The following is a 20,708-nucleotide window of genomic DNA, read 5'->3' on the forward strand; positions in this document are numbered from 1 at the left end:
AGCCACACAGAATTTCAAAATAATCTAACTGTTCAGATACAAGAGTCAAGCTTTACAGAACAGAAAATAGTAGTGAGGGAAACCTCTACTCACTTTTCTGTATTGGAGAATAGGCAGTGTAAAAAAATGTAATTTTTCTTTATGCTCAATTGGGTCCCCTAAAGATTTAGTAGGGGCCATTCACTACCTTGGGCAAAACTTGTCAGACTGAGACCACTTTGACCCATAGCTCATCAATAGTTTGATCTCTAGTGCTGTGCAATGTTCCCAACTAGAAACTCTTTTTAAAAATGGCTATGGGGGAAGAGGGTTACACCTGGCACAAATGACTCCAAATTTGGGTCAGTAACCCTACTCTGCTGGGACACACCAACTTTTAAAGAAATCCAACCATGCTTGTCACTTTGCCTACTCAGGAAGGTTGATCTTTAAACAAATGCCAAGATCTAACTTTAACTACAGTGGTGCTGCTGTACCACTATAATGAGAGCTTGAGTGGTTTTCTTTTAATAAGTCACTCTTCTTCCGAGTGTTTTTCTGACATCTGAAATGAATTCATTTTAATACATGTCCCCACATCTACATACACCATCAGTTTGAGACCCCTGGGTATAAATGAACAAAAACGTACACAAGCTGAGAATGTCATGAAGATATGATCTAGCTATAAGCTTCTAAATGTAAATTAGGAAGCAAAAATGCTCCTGTAGTTAAAGCACAAGAATTGATAGCAGATTGTAATACTTTTGCTACAAACTCTGGGTGACCATAGGCAAATCACAATCTTGATATACCTGGTTTTCCCCTCTGTGAATAATCCTACCCATCCTAATAAACACTCAATTCAATAATACTAATAAATAAAAGAAATAATAGTTTTGGGTTAAAAGATGGGTCTGGGAGGTAGAATATGTGAGTTTTCTTCCCAGTTTTGCCACTGACTTGCTGTGTGACTTTAGCCTTAGATATAGCCACTCTGTTTTCCAGTTTACACCTCTGAATATTGTAGACAATGATATAGCCTTGTTTCACAGAGGTGGTGTGAATGCATCTAGCCTAGAGACCGTTACATGAGGCCTGGGAAGTGCGAAGTACCATAGCAAACTGGCCTCTGTGTGCGTGTACCAGACGCAAGCGCTACTGGCCTGGGATTTTGGAGCTGGAGAATCTGGATTCGGGCTGGAGCAGCTGGTTCAAAATGCTGAGTGAAGTGTCCGGCGGGGCAATGTAATTATCCCCCTTCCCATCCAAGCCTCTTCGGCGCCGCTGCGCTGCTGGGGGAGTCAGCTGAACGCTTCCAGGGAGAAGGGCAGGCGCGGGGACAGCGGCCAGAGGGAAAGAGTCCCTGGGCGCAGCCTGCTCAGGGTAGCGGCGGCCAGAGAAGAGTAGAAGCCGACAAGGGCTCCGGGGCTAGCCCAGGGCCCCTCCCCCAGGCGCCGCGCCAGGGCAGAGAGGCTCCAGGCTGGCGCGAGGCCCATTCCCTCCTTGCTGATACCGAGGCAGAGGGGACCCGGCGCTCTCACCTGGGGGGAGGAGGGGAGGATGCGTGCGGACTAATGAGTCTGCGCGGCGTCCCTCCCACACGCGGCTGGGCCAGTCCATTCACCGGGGAGAAGCGAATCCGGAAGATTCCACGGCAGAGAAACTGGAACCTTCCAGTAGGTCGCGGCTCGTGTCCGCCCCTCCCCACCCCTTCCGCACCGGCGTCTGAGAATTCATTCAAAGCCGGCGAGTCGACGCGACGGCAGCCTTCCTCGCGCTACGAAAGAGCGGCAGCGCTCAGGAGGCGCGCGCGCACACGCGGGAACTGCTGCTAGTGGCCGTTGGGGCCGGTTCTCGTGCTAGCCGTCCTCGCCCCCATCGACCCTTCGCTGGCGGCCGGTCTGTTTCTGCCGCGGCCATGAGGCACCTGCCCTATTTTTGCCGTGGGGAGGTGGTGAGGGGCTTCGGCAGAGGCTCCAAGGAGCTGGGCATCCCCACCGGTAAGTGCGGGTGTTAGGGGATTCGCCCCGAGCTGTGACACCCCCCCCCCCTTACCTGCGGGGCATGGGGGCGCAGAGGCTCCGGTGGGGAGGGGGACCCGTGTGTGACCGCTGCGGAGGGGGAGTAACCCTGACGTCAGTGACCCGCCCCATTCTGAGGTTACTGGTGTCGCAACACCGGCTTGTCGGCCACCGTCGCTACTTGCCCTGTGAGCGGCCGGAAGCGAATCGCTTCTCTCGGCGCGTGCGCCGGAGAGCGCTGAGCGGGGCTGGGCTGGCGGCGCTGCGTCGCCGTTGGCGCAAGGCCCCGGTGATGGCGCTGCACGCGGCGCGGGAGCCAGGCAGTTCGCTTGAGGTCTGGGGGCCTCCCTGCGTGGGTGGGTAAATGCAGCGCCAAGCGGGAGCAGCGCAGAAATGGCCGTGCTTGAAAATACCCCACCCCGTCACCAACCTCGCTTTAGCAGCCGGCGAAGGTGTACCCAGGAACTGCCTAGCGTCGAGACCGCTTATGCTGTCAAAAAGTGCATTTGCTGATTTAGCTTATACTGATACTGTGCGCTAAATAAGCTCTTGCAGCAGAAGAGTTTTTATACTGATATGCCTGCGTCTATTCTAGGGCTTCTGCTGGTATAGAAATGGTGCAAAAAAAATTCCACCCCTACCTGACATTGACTATCCTGTCAAAAGCTGTAGTGTTGGCTTGGCTTGAGTAACGCAAGAATTCACTACAACACCACTTTATCTGAACCTGTGTTGAACACTGTCCTTGTTTATGTTTAGAGTCCTTGTTTAGAGTGAAGTAAGGCAGCCTTCTACAGTCTACCACAGGGAAATCTTGTAACTATTTCCCACAGTCACTAACACTGGTTAGCTCCACTTGCGTCAGGAACGTTGGGAGAGCTGGCATAGACATGCCACCAGTTTTTAATTTCCATGTTGATTAAATGTGCCTTAAACAGAATTAGATAATATTACTTCCAATGCTGATCACAAATAGTGTCTGTGGATACTAAGCATCTTGTGTTGTGGATACTGGAGAAACTGAACCAGTCTTGGCAGCAGTGGAAAGTTCTGCAAAATTTCCTTTATGTAGGCAAGGTCAAGCATGCTTTCTGTAATATGATGAAAAGGGATTATCTTCTTAATGTTAGCAATTAAACTGTTCTGAGTATCACTTCAAGGGCATTCTTTTTTAACCATTTTTTTGGCAACAGGCTAGTTTCCTAAAGTTGATTAGGATTTGCCATAGAAGATCTGTGATTCACTCAGGAGTTTAGCTTTATTTGTTTCCATGATCCCTATTACCATGCCAGCTTAATGCTATGATTAGGTACCAGCACAAATTGGTGACAGGCTTGCATCCAAAATGCCCCCTTTTAAAATGTCAAATTAGTAGAAATTTCTGTGTATATCTTGCTTTTTTAAAAGTGTTGTCCTAGTTGCAGGATTTGTGGCATGGAAGGAAGGTGTTTTCTATAGAGATTGGGATGAGTGCATGTGTGTAGGTAAGGAGGAGTTGCAAAATAGCTTGCTCAGAAAGCTGGGATGATATCATGGTGCTATTTGATTTAAATGAAACTGGGATTTCACCCCTAGCTTCCCCTCACTTTGACTCTGATACAGAGAATTCCTGGGGGCGGGGAAAGTTTCTACCTAAACAAGGGCTCCTCATGTGTTCTTATTCCTATCCTCCTCCTCCCCCCCCCCCCCAAAAAAAGACCCCCCACATACAGTCAAATGTATAGTGAGGGATAAAAGTTCTATTTCTTCAACTTGGAAGATGCTTTTCTTTTCTGGTTAACCTTTATTTATCACAAAAAAGGGAGTTAACTTCCCAGTAACAAGCTAATGGAAGTAGCTTGTCAAGAAGAAAAAATGTAGAATTGGAGAAATGCAACACTATTATCTATGGTTTCAGAGTAACAGCCGTGTTAGTCTGTATTCGCAAAAAGAAAAGGAGTACTTGTGGCAGCTTATGCTCAAATAAATTGGTTAGTCTCTAAGGTGCCACAAGTACTCCTTTTCTTTTTACTATTATCTATGTCACTATGTACGGGTAAAAGGAAGCTGACTAATCTCTTTATTGTAGAAACATAAGGCAGAGCACTGGGCAAGGCCTCCTCATTTGTAACACTTAGATGAGTTGGAGTTTTACAGTTAATCAGTGATCGTTTGTCCGATTTAGCCATGGTCTGCGCTTAAAATTTAGATCAAACTACTGTGTTGCTCAGGGGTGTGAAAAATTCACACCCTGAGTGCCGCAGTTAAGCTGACCTAACCCCGGGGTAGAATTCTTCCATCAACGTAGCTACAGCTGCTTGTGGTCTTGGGTTTCTTACTTCATTGATGGAGTTTTTCCACTGTAGGAAACATCTACACTATACTCACACAGCTGCAGCTGTGCTGGTGTTGCGCCCATAGTGTAGACATGCCCTTAGTTTCTGGGTCTCTGTACCATTGCCGTGCTTTAGGGCTGGTAAGATCTTTCCTGTATTGGGGGAAAAGAGGTCATTCTTTTTTTGTAACATAAAACCAGGAAGTCCTTTAAGCTAAACACCATAAACATTTTTATTTCATTTGGTGACTTTTATTGGTCTTGAAAGAATGCTTTATGCATTCCTAAACTTACTAAAAGGCTATCCCAGTGTTTAGCTTAGTGCTGGTCCTGTACAAACAAACAAACAATACTTGCATGTTTTGAAAATGTTAAATTGATGTTTTGATCTCAATCAGTAACTAAAAAATTTGCATCAGAGAAATCAGTCAAGTTCGTTAGCCAAGAATAACAACTTTGTGCTTTTACCGTGTCACTCCTAAAGCACAGACTTAGGACATAATGCTAAAAATACCAGAAGCAGTTTCACAGAAGCATTCTGGTAAATGTTTCAGGCTGTCTCTTTAAAATATTAAGCTGTACACTGAATATCCTGTCAGGTTAAAATCATTCAGTGTACTAATTTGTGATGTTTACCTTGAACAAATGGAGTGAAATACACAATGGAAATAGAAATTAACTATGAACAAAAATTATTCTAACTAGTTTCATATTCTGGTTATCAGATTAGCAAAATACTGAAATTTAAGCAGCCATTTGCATTTCAGTTACGTATAGTGAGGATAGGCATTTTTCAAGCTTCCTTAAAAAGCTGTCATTATATCTTAGGCCTTGTCTACACTACAGGGGAAATCTGATCTAAGCTATGCAATTTGAGTTACGTGAATAGTCAGCACACGTTGCACTGATTTAACTGGACTGATTTAATTTAAATAAATCAACTCAGGATGAGCCCTGAGTAATATTTTTTGTGACAATAAAGTACGGAATAAATTAGTTACACTTGATCTTGATTTCTATCCAAATCTCCCACTGATATCAGGGAATGTAGTGAAGGAAGTCTTTGAAGTCCTGAATTCATATCCCAGACCAGATAATAATTAAACACAAAATTTGAACTTCTTTAATGGCACGTCTACACGGCAGATTTCCCTGTGTGGTATTTGCCCAAATCCTCTCTCATCCACACTCCAAGCCTTTAGATGTGTCTGGAGTTGGCTTACTCCATTGGGGTATGGGTCAGATCACATGTTGTCCTGTGACCTGCCTACTTTGCAGTGTGAAGGTAGCAAAGGCACTGGTACCTGACTTTGAGTCTAGGTAGTCCTCCCCTACCATTCTCACAATTCTCTATAGCTGTATATTCCGGCCCTTCTACTTACTCATTTCCTACTTTCCCTCTATGTATGAGAAGCTACTGGCAGTTCACATTGCTGTACTATGATATTAATCCTCAGTTTACACATGTGCTGCTCCAGTTTTTGCAAAGCTCAGACTAGCTATGCCAAACAGCATAGAAGATGGCTTACCTCCAGCATGCCACTAGCTGGCCAGAGGAGCACAGTGAAGTTCTAGTTAACTTCTGGTGTGTACACTGGTGTGTACACTCAGGACCATCATTTTAGCAGGAGCTCCAGAAATATCCACTGTTAAGATTATATTGAGTCTGGCAGAAGTGAGTGTCTGCCAGACTGGTGTCCAGTGTAGGGAGCATATCAGGCACCTGAAGCAGCTGTATTTGCAAGGGCAAAGATGGAAACAGCAGATAGGCAATGCGCCCTCTGCATCTATATACTCCTTCTATGAGGAGTTGGACTAGGCACTTGCTACTGAAGAGCCCACTCTTTCCAGGACATCCTTCTGAATCTAGATGGTCTTATTATCAGACTGAAGGAAGGGATGCAGGGACGGCAGCGAATGGGGCCACGATGGATACCAGGAACAGACCACAGAACCGAAAGCCCCAGTTCAGCTCACTCGGCCAGATTGGCTGTTGAACATCCTGGTTCCATATTCCAAGAACTTATTTGGGGATGGACGTGTGGGACAGCCTGGAGAAGGAGATGTGTAGGGCCAGATTTTGGATCTGTAACATTGTAAGTGCTGTCTGCCATATTTGTTGTCACGGGATAATTTTTGTTCTAAGAGGGAAGGATTTCTGGGTTATGACCAATAAAACTATCACTGTGGAGGATGGTGTATGCAATGGAGTGTGGTTAGCTTTGGCCGAAGGCTGAAACCAAGCCATCTTCTAGACAGTGTCCTCTTCCTCCTCATGAACCTGTCTCTCTTTGATTAACGAAGGCCTGCAAAATCAGGGAGCAGTACTCTTTGCAGATGACATTTTTTCTTACTTTTTATGGCAAGCAAAGTACGGGCACAGGTGTGCCATCGATGGCTGCAGTGCAGTTTGGGAACAACATTATCTGAAAGCACGCTATTTATTTCAGGCACACTTCTAATGTCCACCGCTCACTGGTAAATTACAATGTTAATCAACTCACAAATCTCTACTACTACAAATCCGACAGGTGACTTGCCAACACTGAACTGCTTTGCAATGACCGTTAGCAGTGGGGGGTAGAAAGCTTCCCAAGGACTATTGCAACCTGCTTCTGTTGGTAAGGACTCCCTCAATTGAGTGATCTGGTGCTGGAGGGTTGGGACAACCTCAGAATTCCATGGAGGTCTGTTTCTGGAGCCTCTGCAGGTCATCACAGGTCTCCAAGACAATGTGATCTCATCACACTGTGCTAGTTCTTTTGCACCAGAAGTGCTGGTCTACGCATGGGGAATCTGCAGCAATTGTAGCATTCATCATGTCTGTCCACTCTGCGATGAATGAATTGGCTTAATAGTCCTGCCACAGTCTGCATCTCAGAAAGTGATTCCAAAAGGCCATCCAGCAACTCACCAAATGTCCACTTCACTGCATAAATAACTCTCCTGCAAACAGGAGTAGCTCATCTAATGAATCCATGGCTTGTCCCCCGGTTCAAGTGGACAGAGGTGAGGAGTGTGTAGAGGAGGAAGTGCCTCAGCTAAATATGGCAGGCTAAAATACTTCTGCACAGGAGTTTAGGAAGGACATGAGTTCTCCCACCGTATACCACAAGCCAATTTCTAGAGCGGTTCCACTTGGTGAGGTGCTAAGAACCATGGGATATACCCCCAGAATCCCCAGCACCAAACAGAGGTTGCTGCTTTACCAGTGTGGAAGTGGTGTATATTGGGCATGGCTTATGTGAAGCTGTGCGACGGTGACTCTGAGTCAGGCTTGAGTAACGCACCACCACACTGTAACACTCAGCCTAAATGAGCGTTGACACCTCTTTATTAAGAGATCTTCAGGGATGGAAAAGTTGGAGAGAATAGGAGGCTTGTTTGTAGAGGTCAGAGTATTCCTTTAAAATAACTTGGTGATTTGTTTTACAAGTGCAGTCTTAAGCTGTTTCTTGGTCTTATAACATCTGAGTTTTTTTTAACTAATCATTTTGAAAGGCAGTATACACTCAAGCCACTGATAGGTACCTGTGGTCTTAATTTTACTTTAATGATTTGTGTGTGTGTGTGTGTGTTTGCGTCTTTTAACATAGCTGTGTCCTGACGGCATTACAGTTTGGCTTCTGTTTGTAATGCAGATGGGACTATGGCCAGGTTCCCTGATTGTGCTAAAGCATTTAATTCAGCCTGGTTGGTTGGTGTATGTAAGGTCATTTCTACACAATAACTTGGAACTATGTTTTACATAGATCTGCTAACTCTGTGGTATCTTGGATATCTCACAAAGCCAGTGTGCTAATTGGCTATGAAGCTGTTTTTTCCTATTGCTTATTCTTGTATTAAGTGGAGCATTGTGTCATTTAATATCAAATGATATGAGTGGAGTTTAGCTTTTAGTATATTTTAAGCTGTTTACTATGGAGCACTTGATTTATATAATATACACTTTTTTCGATTTTGCAGCTAACTTCTCTGAGCAAGTCGTCGAAAGCTTTCCATCAGATATTTCTACTGGTATATACTATGGATGGGCCTGTGTTGGAAATGGAGATGTGCATAAAATGGTTTTGAGTATAGGTTGGAACCCATACTACAAGAATGTAAAGAAATCAGTGGTAAGAATTCTGCTTTATGTGGTATTTTGGCTATAATAAACTAACTAGACTACTGGCTTGAGTAAGAGGAGCAGGAGTTGCTCCATAAACTGAATGAATGGCATTTAGATATTGCATTTCCAGTCATAAAAGTGGCACTTGTCTTATATTTACATACTGAGAGGAGAGTCTCTTAGTAGACAGATTTCAGAGTAGCAGCCGTGTTAGTCTGTATTCGCAAAAAGAAAAGGAGTACTTGTGGCACCTTAGAGACTAACCAATTTATTTGAGCATAAGCTTTTGTGAGCTACAGCTCACTTCATCAGATGCATTCAGTGGATGCATCCGATGAAGTGAGCTGTAGCTCATGAAAGCTTATGCTCAAATAAATTGGTTAGTCTCTAAGGTGCCACAAGTACTCCTTTTCTTTTTAGTAGACAAAGTCCATGCAGCCATAGAAGAATAAGACATGTTCCTGTTTACCTCTTGCATCATCAATTAAATTGATAAATTCTGATGTTGCCAGTTAAAATAAATGTAAGCTTAAATAGTAAATTGAGCACATTGATTATAAAAGACATGGAAATAGGATAAATGAGTAAGAGCCTAATGATATCTGTTAATTTTCAGAGTATAACTGCACTTCAAAATAAAAGAAAAATTAGTATGGCTTAATAGATTTTTCTACATAATTGGTATTCTTCCAGTATGTTCTCTGATCAGTAATTGAATCCATATTATGGTATATTATGGCCTCTTATGCAGAATCAGTATAATAAACTAAAAATGAATTCAAATATTATCAAGAACAGAAAGTCTCATGCCCGCTAATTATACCATCATCTGTGTAGGATTTTTTTTCTCTTGGGTCCTGGCTTCTTAGCCTGAACCAGCAAAACTAGTTACATTTTAGGCATTCTGAAATCACAGGCAGTTAGGCATGAGCCCCTGTTCTAAGTTTTATTCCAGCTGCTACTCTTTCATCTCTCTAGAATCTTCATTCAGTTCCCAAATGTGCAAGAAGCAAAAGCATCCCTAAAATCTGCTTCTCAAATAACACACGATTTCTTTAGAATTCAAGAAACTATTTCAAAGATGGAAATAATATAAAGCTAGATGGCAGTTTACTACGTTAGAATCCTGAAACCTGATATGAAATGGGTGGGTAGTCGGAATTCTGACAATGATGGTAAAAAATCAAAACATAAGTAATTTTCCTATTCTTAAAAATTTCATAAATGTAGGATTCCTGCTCTTGAAGAGCAAAACACCTTAAGAAATTTCTCACACTAACCAGTTAAAAAAAAAATAAAATAACCTTCAAGCAGCAGTAAGAACAGTGGTATTTTAAAAGCTTTTGCAGTAAAACAGTAGAGCCCTATAGTACACTTGCAGGAGTATGCAGAGGGTAGGAGTAACTTGAAATAAAACCATATTTGGTAAGCAAAGACAAATACAATTGTTGAGTACATTTGTTGCTAGTATACCTAGCTTCACCTGCTAAAACACTGTAGCTGCTGCAGTTTGTGAAAGTTCAAACTCTTACCCATAATATTCTTCTAAATTTCCTTTAATAGGAATGGAAATTTGTGCAGAATGTCTGTGACCCAGTAATTTCAGTTTTGTCTCTTTTGATTTACATGTACATGAAGGTACTCGAGGAGCTTATGGGTCATTTGTATCTGGCATGTCTTATGATGATGCTTAGCTATACATTTCCTTTAATTAGATTTTGGACAATGGATTTAAAGTGTGTTGATGAAATGCCGATTAGGACCACTTTCAGTGACATAACTAAATGAGGATTTTGCTTGAGAAATGAAGTGCTTTGTTCAAATTGTCATGCTTTTTAACTATTTCAGCTAGGTCCTCATTTAGTTGCATGTGCTTCTTTGATTCAAGAAACATTAAGTTCAGTCATAGATACTAACGGTATCATGAGGTACTCTATACATTTAAGATTTCAGAGTGATAGCCCTGTTAGTCTGTATCAGCAAAAACAACGAAGAGTCCTTGTGGCACCTGAGAGACTAACAAATTTATTTTGGCATAAGCTTTCGTGGACTAAAAGCCACTCCTCTGCCATGTACATTGGCCAAACTGGACAGTCTCTACATAAAAGAATAAATGGACACAAAATGAGACATCAAGAATTATAACATTCAAAAACCAGTAGGAGAACGCTTCAATTTCCCTGGACACTCAATAACAGACTTAAAAGTGGCAATTCTTCAACAGAAAACCTTCAAAAACAGACTCCAGTGAGAAACTGCAGAACTGGAATTAATTCGCAACCTGGACACCATCAAATTAGGCCTGAATAAAGACTAGATGGGTCACTACAAAAAGGAATTTCCCTCTGCTGATACTCACAGCTTCTTGTCAACTGTTTGAAATGGGCCACCTTAACTGCATTGGCTTCATTAGCACCACAAAAGTGATTTCCCCTCCCTTGGTATTCACCCCTTCTTCTCAACTGTTGAGAATAAGCCACTTTCACCTTAATTGAATTGGCTTGTTAGCACTGACCCCCCCCCGCTTGGTAAGACAACTCCCATCTTTTCATGTGCTGTGTTTTTTATGCCTGCCTGCTGTATTTTCCACTCCATGGAGATGTACTGTAGTTCTTTGGACATAGCATGAAATTAATGGTTGAGACTCTTGTCATGCTTACTGAAGCTTCAAAGATGCTCAGTTTACTTTAACAGTTTTCTGTCATGTTTCTTAAACATGCATAATAAATGTTAAATTAAGTTACTGAACTTTATTAAGATGTGGGGCAGGGATAAAACAGGTTTTTTTTTCCTGTTTTGTAGTTGGTAATAGTAACTTGGGCTAATTTTCTTGAGAAACAGAGAAAACAAAAATAACTATCCGATTTTTTTTCTTTTTCTTTAGGAAACGCACATCATCCACACATTCAAAGACGACTTTTATGGTGAAATTCTTAGTATAGTCATTATTGGGTACATCAGACCAGAAAAAAACTTTGATTCCTTAGGTAAGTGTCAAGGTTCCTCCCCCACTCTGAACTCTAGGGTACAGATGTGGGGACCTGCATGAAAAACCTCCTAAGCTTATTTTTACCAGCTTAGGTCAAAACTTCCCCAAGGTACAAAGTATTCCACCCGTGGTCCTTGGAATGGCCGCTACCACCACCAAACTAATACTGGTTACTGGGGAAGAGCTGTTTGGACGCGTCTTTCCCCCCAAAATACTTCCCAAAACCCTGCACCCCACTTCCTGGACAAGGTTTGGTAAAAAGCCTCACCAATTTGCCTAGGTGACTACAGACCCAGACCCTTGGATCTTAAGAACAATGAACAATCCTCCCAACACTTGCACCCCCCCTTTCCTGGGAAATGTTGGATAAAAAGCCTCACCAATTTGCATAGGTGACCACAGACCCAAACCCTTGGATCTGAGAACAATGAAAAAACATTCAGTTTTTTACAAGAAGACTTTTAATAGAAAATAGAAGTAAATAGAAATGAAGAAATCCCCCCTGTAAAATCAGGATGGTAGATATCTTACAGGGTAATTAGATTAAAAAAACATAGAGAACCCCTCTAGGCAAAACCTTAAGTTACAAAAAAGATACACAGACAGAAATAGTTATTCTATTCAGCACAATTCTTTTCTCAGCCATTTAAAGAAATCATAATCTAACACATACCTAGCTAGATTACTTACTAAAAGTTCTAAGACTCCATTCCTGTTCTGTCCCTGGCAAAAGCAGCATACAGACAGACACAGACCCTTTGTTTCTCTCCCTCCTCCCAGCTTTTGAAAGTATCTTGTCCCCTCATTGGTCATTTTGGTCAGGTGCCAGCGAGGTTACCTTTAGCTTCTTAACCCTTTACAGGTGAGAGGAGCTTTCCCCTGGCCAGGAGGGATTTCAAAGGGGTTTACCCTTCCCTTTATATTTATGACAGTAAGTATCAAGGCTTCCCTAAAAGTTTTGTTTTGTTTTTGAAGATTTTTAGCCTGACCTTGATGATTTATGCAGTTCACTGCCACCAGAGATTTGCCTTCCTCCTGTGTTCTGTTTCACTTTTGATAATTAAGTAAATCTGCTTTTGGAAGTGGATCATTTAAACCATAAATATGGTGTTTGCTTGCTATGATAGGTTGAATGCAACAAAGAGGGCTTTACTTTTCTGATATTAAAAAAAGAATTAAGGAATATTGAGAAATACAGAAAACAGATATACTTGCAAGCTGTGTCATCTTGCACATCTGTTTCCTGGCTGAATTATTCTTTTTTGGGTTACCATGGTGATGTCACTCCCAGAACCTTGAAGTGTCTCTGAATCTGAGCTGTTGAAGAACAGCTCCTTCACAAAATCTAAACTGATTATTCAAAAGTGGTAGTCCTAACAGAATCCTCATTCTTTGGTCTGGCTCTTCCAATACAGAACTTGCCATGGAACCTCCTATGTTATGGGAGTTGCAAATCTGATGTATCAGCAGGTGGTAGATTCCAACCCTTTGTGCGATTGATTCTTGTGACAAATGGAGAGGCGTCACATTTTAGTTTTACTCCTCTTCAGAATACAGTGGAGATAATGGTGATATCTCACTTTGGTGTCATTTCAGCAGGGGCTTTTTACTATTTGTTCCTCCTGTTATCATTGCTGCACAGTACCCGAGGGAGAAGTCTTGGAAGTAATTATTCGCAACACCCATTAGATGTGTCTTGTGCCAGATTGTGCATAATCTGGACAGGTTTACACATAGTAGGGTTTGTCTTCATGAGCCAGAAGTTATGGGGTTGATACAGAAATGATGGGGTGATATTCTGTTGGTTTTTTAGTCCCTTCTGGCCTGGAAAACTGTTTCTTTTAGTGCAGAAATCCTTAGATGCTCCTAGTTTTGGTAATGACAATAATGCAGCACTGCTTCCAGATGTACATGGTTTTCAGATAAGGGTTTACATGTACCAACAAAATTAAATTTTAAAAATGACAGAGGAAAGGATATTTTTATTCAGTTTCTTTTAACACACATTTGACTCCAATGCTCAGCAAAGAGAAGTAAAGATCTTTGTTAAAGATACATATTCTCATCTATTCAGTTAAGAGCTGAGACAGTTCTGACCCAATTTTATTGGATCCTCCAAAGAAACTTTGAGGAAAAACCCTGGAAAAACAAGATTTTATTGTAAGATTTTTTTTAAAAAAAAGGGAAGAAAAGCATCTTCATGTAGTCCTTTTTCATTATAATGAAGCAAAAAAAGGCACACCTTGTAAGAAGGAGAGAGTGGTATCTGTAACATGCATCCAAATACTTGAAGTTTTAATTCGTGTTCTCGTTAGGGAAAGCTGTAATCTCTCTGCTCCAGTGTACGTTAAGGGTGACTGGGTGCCTGGCTGGCTGGCTGGCTAGCTAGTCTTTGGCATTCGCTTTCTTCTGACAATGTAACTGTTAATGTTTGCTCAACATCTGCCTCTTGAGATTTCTACCTGAAGTTGAACTCTCATGTGTTGGTATCCATCTTTCAACTTCCTCCAACCTCTGTTGATGCTCCATCCTGATTGATCAGAGAACTGAGGCATTTGGAGCACTTTTGTTCAAAATGAAGCAGGGTGCACAGTACAGAGATTGTTTTTCCGTACTCCAGCGTAACCAGTCACCTGTGTAGGTCTCACCATTTGAAAGAGTTTTTGTCAGCAGATGAGTAGGGAAAGCACGATTATCAGCATCTCGTGGAATGTTACCTGGAATTTCAAAACAACTAATTTGAAGAAAAGATGGCATTTGGGTAGCATTGCTCTTGACAATAATTCCAATGTCAGTCAGTGTCACACCTGTAGTACTCATGAATTGCTCTTTCTGCGTAAGATCTACATCTTCCTGTTGCTGTTGGGTTTCTTAATCGTACACAGGATCTTCTGCTGCATCTGTTACTATTGGTACATCTCCTTGACTATTGTCCTCATGATCCAGTATTGGCATTGAAATGTCACCTGTTGCAGTTGCAGAGTTTTCGTTATCTGTAGCATTGTTTGTTGGGTAAGGTGTGTTTTCCAGTAGTTTGAGAAATTAAGTTATTGGCTTTGAGCTCTTAGCTGCTGCTTCACTCGGTTGTTTTCGCCGTCTCTTGCTCGCACCACTTTCAGATTTCCTCTTAATAGTGATCTATCTGGTCAATATGTAGCCTATCCACACTTGAAATATTTTGCTGTAAATAAGTAGCTTATCTACACTTGAAATCTTCTACTGTAAACATGTACACAAATGCTGAAAAGACTTAAAATGAAGGAATACTACTTAAGAACACAAAATGAAACAGTCAGACAGGTTATTATCCTTATCACTGAATCAAAACTCAAGCACGCAGATATAATGTAACAGGCTGAGCTGAAGACAAAGGGATGATATATATAGTAAACACAGACATGGATACAGACAGAGAGATAATGTCCAAAAATTTCAAACGTGAATCCTCTCAAAACTCAATGTACAAGATTGTCCTCGCAGATTTTCACCTGGAATCTGGGCCTGTAGACTACGAAAGCCTGTGATGATGGTCAAGCTAGGGCTCAACCAACCAGTCACCTCTTTTAGCTACCATATGAAGATAATAATGAGGAATTCTCACACACAAATAATTCCTTAGTCAACTAGATGTAAAACTATAAAGACACTAAAATGTAACAATTCTCTACCTTTCAACACGCACTTGATCCAGCACCAGCCACTAGTAGTGGTTTGTTTATATAATCAGCTGATCTGAGAGGACACGTTCATCGCTGTCTAATCGTGTGCTATCAGAACTGATATAAAATGTTCATAAATATTAATGAAAATATAACTCTTATGTGACAAAATCTGTATCAGTTAACAAAAAAATTGTCTTACCATATCACATCTCTTATTTGCTTAAATTTGCAGCACTACGGTGAAAGAGTATCACATTTTGGTCCGATAGGGATGCGCATAAAAACAAGTTGCAAAACTTATCAAATGCCAAAAAATTAACTGTCTAAATTTGAGATCCCCTTTGAACTTGAGGCCCAGGCCAAATGGCCCCCCTGCCGCCCCTTCCCCTCCCCCATTGGCCCTGAATCTTACATCTACAGTAAGACATAGTTTTTAAAAGAATCTAGTATAAAGAATTCAAACACTTCTAATGAAATATGTAGTAAGTCTACACTTTTCTTTTTCAATTTAGAAAGAGTAGGTTTAAAATTCTAAGAAAGAAATTAATGATTACCACTAGAGCTGGTTGGAAAAACTTAGGTGGGACCATTTTTCATTTGAGAATGCATTTACACTGAAAATGAAACATTTTATGAAACCGTATATTTTGTGGAAGTTTTATTTGAGGAAAAACTGGGAGAAGGGAGAATTCCAATCATGCTGATACCATCCTGTTTCAACATTTTTTGTTTGAATTTTCCCAGTTTTTTTTTTCTATTGTACATTAGAATAAAATAGTCAAAATCAGAATGTTTTGAGCTGAAATGGAACTTTTTGGGAACTCTTTCATGGGCAATTCTGAAAATTTTGGTTTTTCTGAATAGTAACAAAACCAAATCTCAAAATACTTTGTGATATGGGATTTCCATCCTCTGCGCAGCTCTAAAAAGAACATTATCTCTGAACCTGAACTGTTTACTGATAGCAGTCTGTTTTTTCTGGGTCATATGCACTCTCTCTCAATATTGTATGGTTTAGTATTTGGTCTGAATTTTTTAAAAAATATAAAATGTAAACTTTCCTTTTGCAGATGCACTTATTTCAGCAATTCAAGATGACGTTGAAGAGGCGAATAGAAAACTAGACTTACCAGAACACCTGAAACTCAAAGAAGACAACTTCTTCCACATGCCAGAAAGCAAACTAGTAAATGGCCATTAAACAAGGTCATTTGTACACTTATTTTTACTGTACTCTTGTCTTTGGTCTGCTCTCATTAGTATTCAGCTGTTGTATCTGGTTAGTTAAGTGAAATCTGTGTGTGAACAAAACACTGTAAAACAGCTGTGTTAGCCTTCTTTGTTTGAACTAATGTATTATTAAATCTGTCATGCAAGGGAGTAGAAAGTAATGTTAAATTCTCCTTAAAAATCAACATTGTGATTCAGCATGTTAAATTGTTCACAGGTCTGATCATATGAAACTCAAAACCAAAGTTACTAGTGTCTTTTTGTCTATTAATGGTGTGTACATATTGGCTACAGACAAAAGACTTTGTGATGAGATTAGAGTGGACAGTCATTACTGCTTTCCAATTGTTTTTACATTTTCCTTATATCTGGACTTCAGCCACTAATTTACAAAATACCAATAGTGATCATGCTACAGGTTTGTCTGTGATGTGGAAAACATCTGTAGCAAGAATAGCATACTGTAGAGATTATATTTTTGATATATTTTAGTAGGCATATATTACACTTGAAACTGGCATTAATTGAAATTATTTATTATTTTATTTGAAGAGATTATCACTAGAGTAAAATAATTGCATTGTCTTCCATTTTAGTGACATGCTCCCTATTTTAAGCATTGCCTGAATCCTAAAATGGATGCTTCTGTTTATTTTAAAAAATACATATAAATCCCATCGTGCCAAATTGTGAGTTGGCTGATTTCATTTTAGAATAACAGCTCACTAAATTTAAAGTAATTTAAAGACGCTAGATCTAGGTTACTAAATTAAATTTGTGTAACTCTGATATTGCAAAGCAGATTGAAAACCGTCCTTAGTGCAAGAGATCTTCAAATGATGTGGAGCCACTGTAGCGAGACCTGTGCCCAGGCCTGTGCCCTTGTAGCCGCCTAGGATGGGAAAGGGGACCAGAGCAATTGAGCGTTGGCTATTGACAGCTGCTGCAATGGTACTTTAGGGGCTGTTGCAGCTGGACATAACCAAGAGCAACACTGAGGCTGTTCTTTAGATTATGTTGTGGACAAAAGCCACCCCAGTTGACCTGAGGACTGGGAAGTTAAGCCATTTTTATGTTTTACCCTTTCCTTGGGTCCTGCACCAAATGCAGCTTGCGTGGTGCCAATGATTAAGCACACTATCAATCGCTATGTGAAGAAAAAACCAAAGCCGCTTTTGGGACACTATGTGAAGAGGATAAATTCAAAATACAAACATTTCAGTAAAAAGTAAATAATTATGGTTTCTCTTGCCATACAAGACATAAACATGCATACAAATGCCATATTATCTAAACTGTGGTTGTACTCCAAGCAGATTCTATAAAAATGGGGCTTCATATTTGTAGTCTGATTCCAGATCAAATCTGCTTCTTTTACAAATATGTGATTTTGTCCCTTCTAACTACTAGCCATGCAAATTCATTCTGGAGTCTCAACCTGGGGGTTTTGCATTCCTGATCCTGGGCTGCTCCTTGGGCCTAGAATGATGCTTCACGTAAGTTAGTGTGCTGAGGGCCTGTAATATACAGCTGTACCAAGGACTGCCCTGTGCACTGCAGTGTTGTCCAGAATCTCTGCAGTGCTGTGTGCTGTAACCCCTGCTTTGACACACCCCATCCCCAGCATGCCTTTTATTTCAGGGTTCTCAGAAGTCAGACTTAGAGCTGTCTTCCTCAGTTCCTGTGCTGGGAATCCTTACTTCTCTGAATACGGGCTTCTAGGTTCCCTTTGTGCTTCTCTGGCTCTGGCTCTCTCACGCAGTGTAAAGAGACCAGAGCAGTTGTGAGGATCTTGCCATGAGAATGAAATTGAATTCTTTGATTTGCATATCACCAATTAGAGATCTTGCAACTGGAACTTAACAGTCCTGTTGATATGAAAGAGGAAAGAATCTAAATCAGTTGAGGAGGGAGGTGTGGTACATAACCACTTTTCAGAGTAAATAGTACTTGAGCTGGTCCTTGTTATCTTTTCAGAGTGCACACTGAAAATTCTTGACATAACTGCTGTCTGGAATTTTCCAAAGAAGTTTCAGAATTTCTCATTTGCCTTCTGTTCAAAGTTGGGAGAAATCACATGCAGTAGAAAATACTGTTTAAAAAGAATGGTTAATGTGAATGGCATTTTACTATAAGACTCAGTGTAAGCTGTCTTTTTACACTCTGCACAACAATTCAGACTTGTAAGTTGGAAGGAAGGGTATCTGTTAGGGATACATTTTAATTCAAATGAAGGAGTGAAGGGAGGATTTTCTTCTTGCATGAAGATGTCCAGTTAATTCTGATATTTCACATTCCCCCTTTCTTTCCTGGGGGAACAAAATAGCAGTTATATATACTATTAAGGAAAAGGTGTCGTATTGAAAAGTAAATCTGTTAGTTTAGGGTTTTAAAACTAAACAATTGTAAACTTTTTGCTAATGATTTCATGTGTCAGTTGAGGAATTGTTTACCATTTTAGGAAACAAAGGTGCCTTAAAACATTTGAGTACAATTTTTCATAACTGCTAACGAACACTAATGTCCAAGAATCATTTCACAATGTATAACCATTGCACTGAGCAGAGAGAACTTGAACTGCTAATTATATAAAACAACTGGAAGTGAGACTGATTTATATAGAGTAGTGTCTTGAGGTTGGTTTTTGAGAGCATAAATGTGTCTCAAAGTATCTCTCTGCCTTTGTGTTTTGTTATGTACTTGCTGGATATCAGTTATTTAAGTTTGATACAACTTAGTACAACAGAAGCTTTATGAACAGTTATATTTTTGTACTATATACTAATATAAAAGTACAAATCTTATATTTGCTTATTCTACTGTTACAACATCTAAGCTAACTTTTAAAAAAGGAACTGTAGCTGGGTAACAGTTATATTCCTGTTTGTCTCATGTTTTCAGGTGAAAAGTCTTGCTTGGTATAAATAATTTTTACATATTGGTTGGCATGTTCTGAAAACATTGTCAGCTGTTCACTATTTATGCTGCGTGTTTACTTGCCTTTCTTTCAGCTTCTACAATGAAAACTTTGTTCAGTGGTTTTCACTTTCAATTTCCCAGTGCTGCAATAGTTGGGTTACAAACATTGCAAGGGAAATGGCTTTTTAAAAATGTTTTAGAATTTTAAAAGAACCGTCAAAATACTTTCTCACAGTTTACATTTTGGGCCAAATATGAGTTAGTGTCTTTCTGAAATCTACTGCTGTCTTTGAATAAACTTTGGTCTAGTGTAGGGACCAGTCAATACATGTTTTGTTTTTTTTCTTCAAAAGGAAAAAAAAACGAACAGTAGCTTTTAGGTAGGATAAAATTGGTATTGTTAGCGTAGTGCAAAATGTGTACATTTTTAGCACATGTTGAAAACTTTGAATAAAGTGCAATAACTGCTTGATTCTTTCTGCCTGATTTAAGATAGTAACTAACAATTGCTTATGTAGTTAATGTTCAACATTGAGAACCACTGGTGACTAGTAATTTCTAGTGTGTTTGTGTGTGTGTGTGTGTGTGTGTGTGTGTGTGTGTTACATATATAAAATCAACTTGTTAAAGTTGGGTTTTGTATTACTTCAGTTGACTCCTTTGCAGACAGCAGACCACTCTTTCTTGTCATGAAAGTGCCCTACCTATTTTTTGTGTTGAGGGCAATGAGATTGTACAAAAGGAAGAAAAATCCTGTTCACACTGCTTAGAAGTGAGGTTGTACATATGGCGATTGGTACAGCTACCATGCTAACTGCAGACCCATGTGCTTTGGAATCTTGCACCAAAGGTTTATTAAAATTCCAGGCTGTTTTCTAAGAGTCCCTGCAGACTCCACAACAACATGTAAAGTCACCTTTTATTAGCAAGTCTTCCTACTACAATATTTGGCAAATTATATATCTTCACTTTCTACCCATCCCTATCATCATAAATTCTTGGGACGAGGTTTTATTTATTCACAGAATTTCTGTTGTCTAGGATTTATTGCCATGTTGTGTAACTAACACTGTACTCACCTGAAGCTAATATTACTTCCTGGATAGTATTTCCACAAGAACAGATTATATTTAATGAAAACCTAGTAAAAATTCACTTGGTCAAATCTTACCCTTTTTCACATTGATGTAAATCAAAATTGATGTTTGCTGTTTCTTTTTTATATGGATGACAACAATGTCTCTTTCACTAGTGAAAACTGAACAAGTGATAGCTTAATTACAATTTTTTTCTCCAGATTGCTAGATAACATAATAGTTTAGTCCTTTATTTTATGTATTTAAATCATTGCCTACTACAATAGTGCCCTGATCCCTCATCTAGGGTCTGTAGGTTCTATTGAGAGAGAGAGCCCTTTTTAAAACCAGAGACTATCTTTTGCTTTCAGTGATGCTTTTCAGTGTCTGCCACATTTACCATC

General features: G+C 40.2%; 1 protein-coding gene across 2 annotated transcripts; it reads left to right on the plus strand.

The window, feature by feature from the left end:
• The first annotated feature begins 1,654 nt into the window (after window positions 1-1,654).
• Window positions 1,655-19,700, plus strand: RFK (riboflavin kinase). Of its 2 annotated transcripts, none has more exons than XM_077817563.1 (4): window positions 1,655-1,982; window positions 8,284-8,435; window positions 11,313-11,415; window positions 16,150-19,700. In XM_077817563.1, the coding sequence occupies exons 1-4, from the start codon at window positions 1,901-1,903 to the stop codon at window positions 16,278-16,280; spliced, it is 468 nt and encodes a 155-aa protein (XP_077673689.1). In that variant the 5' UTR covers window positions 1,655-1,900; the 3' UTR covers window positions 16,281-19,700. The 2 variants fall into 2 exon arrangements, with proteins under 2 accessions (XP_077673689.1, XP_077673690.1); XM_077817564.1 differs by lacking the exon at window positions 1,655-1,982 and adding an exon at window positions 7,214-7,326.
• Window positions 19,701-20,708: the final 1,008 nt, after the last annotated feature.

This window comes from Eretmochelys imbricata, chromosome 5 (assembly GCF_965152235.1).
Source record: "Eretmochelys imbricata isolate rEreImb1 chromosome 5, rEreImb1.hap1, whole genome shotgun sequence".
Taxonomy (NCBI): Eukaryota; Metazoa; Chordata; order Testudines; family Cheloniidae; genus Eretmochelys; species Eretmochelys imbricata.

What these genes read in the sequence shown, in the direction of transcription:
- RFK (XM_077817563.1), top strand. Translation starts at nt 1,901, where the DNA reads ATGAGGCACCTGCCCTATTTTTGCCGTGGGGAGGTGGTGAGGGGCTTC. An exon ending in AGAATGTAAAGAAATCAGTG is followed by an intron (nt 8,436 to 11,312) that starts GTAAGAATTCTG and finishes CTTTTTCTTTAG; the next exon opens with GAAACGCACATCATCCACAC. An exon ending in AAAAAACTTTGATTCCTTAG is followed by an intron (nt 11,416 to 16,149) that starts GTAAGTGTCAAG and finishes TTCCTTTTGCAG; the next exon opens with ATGCACTTATTTCAGCAATT.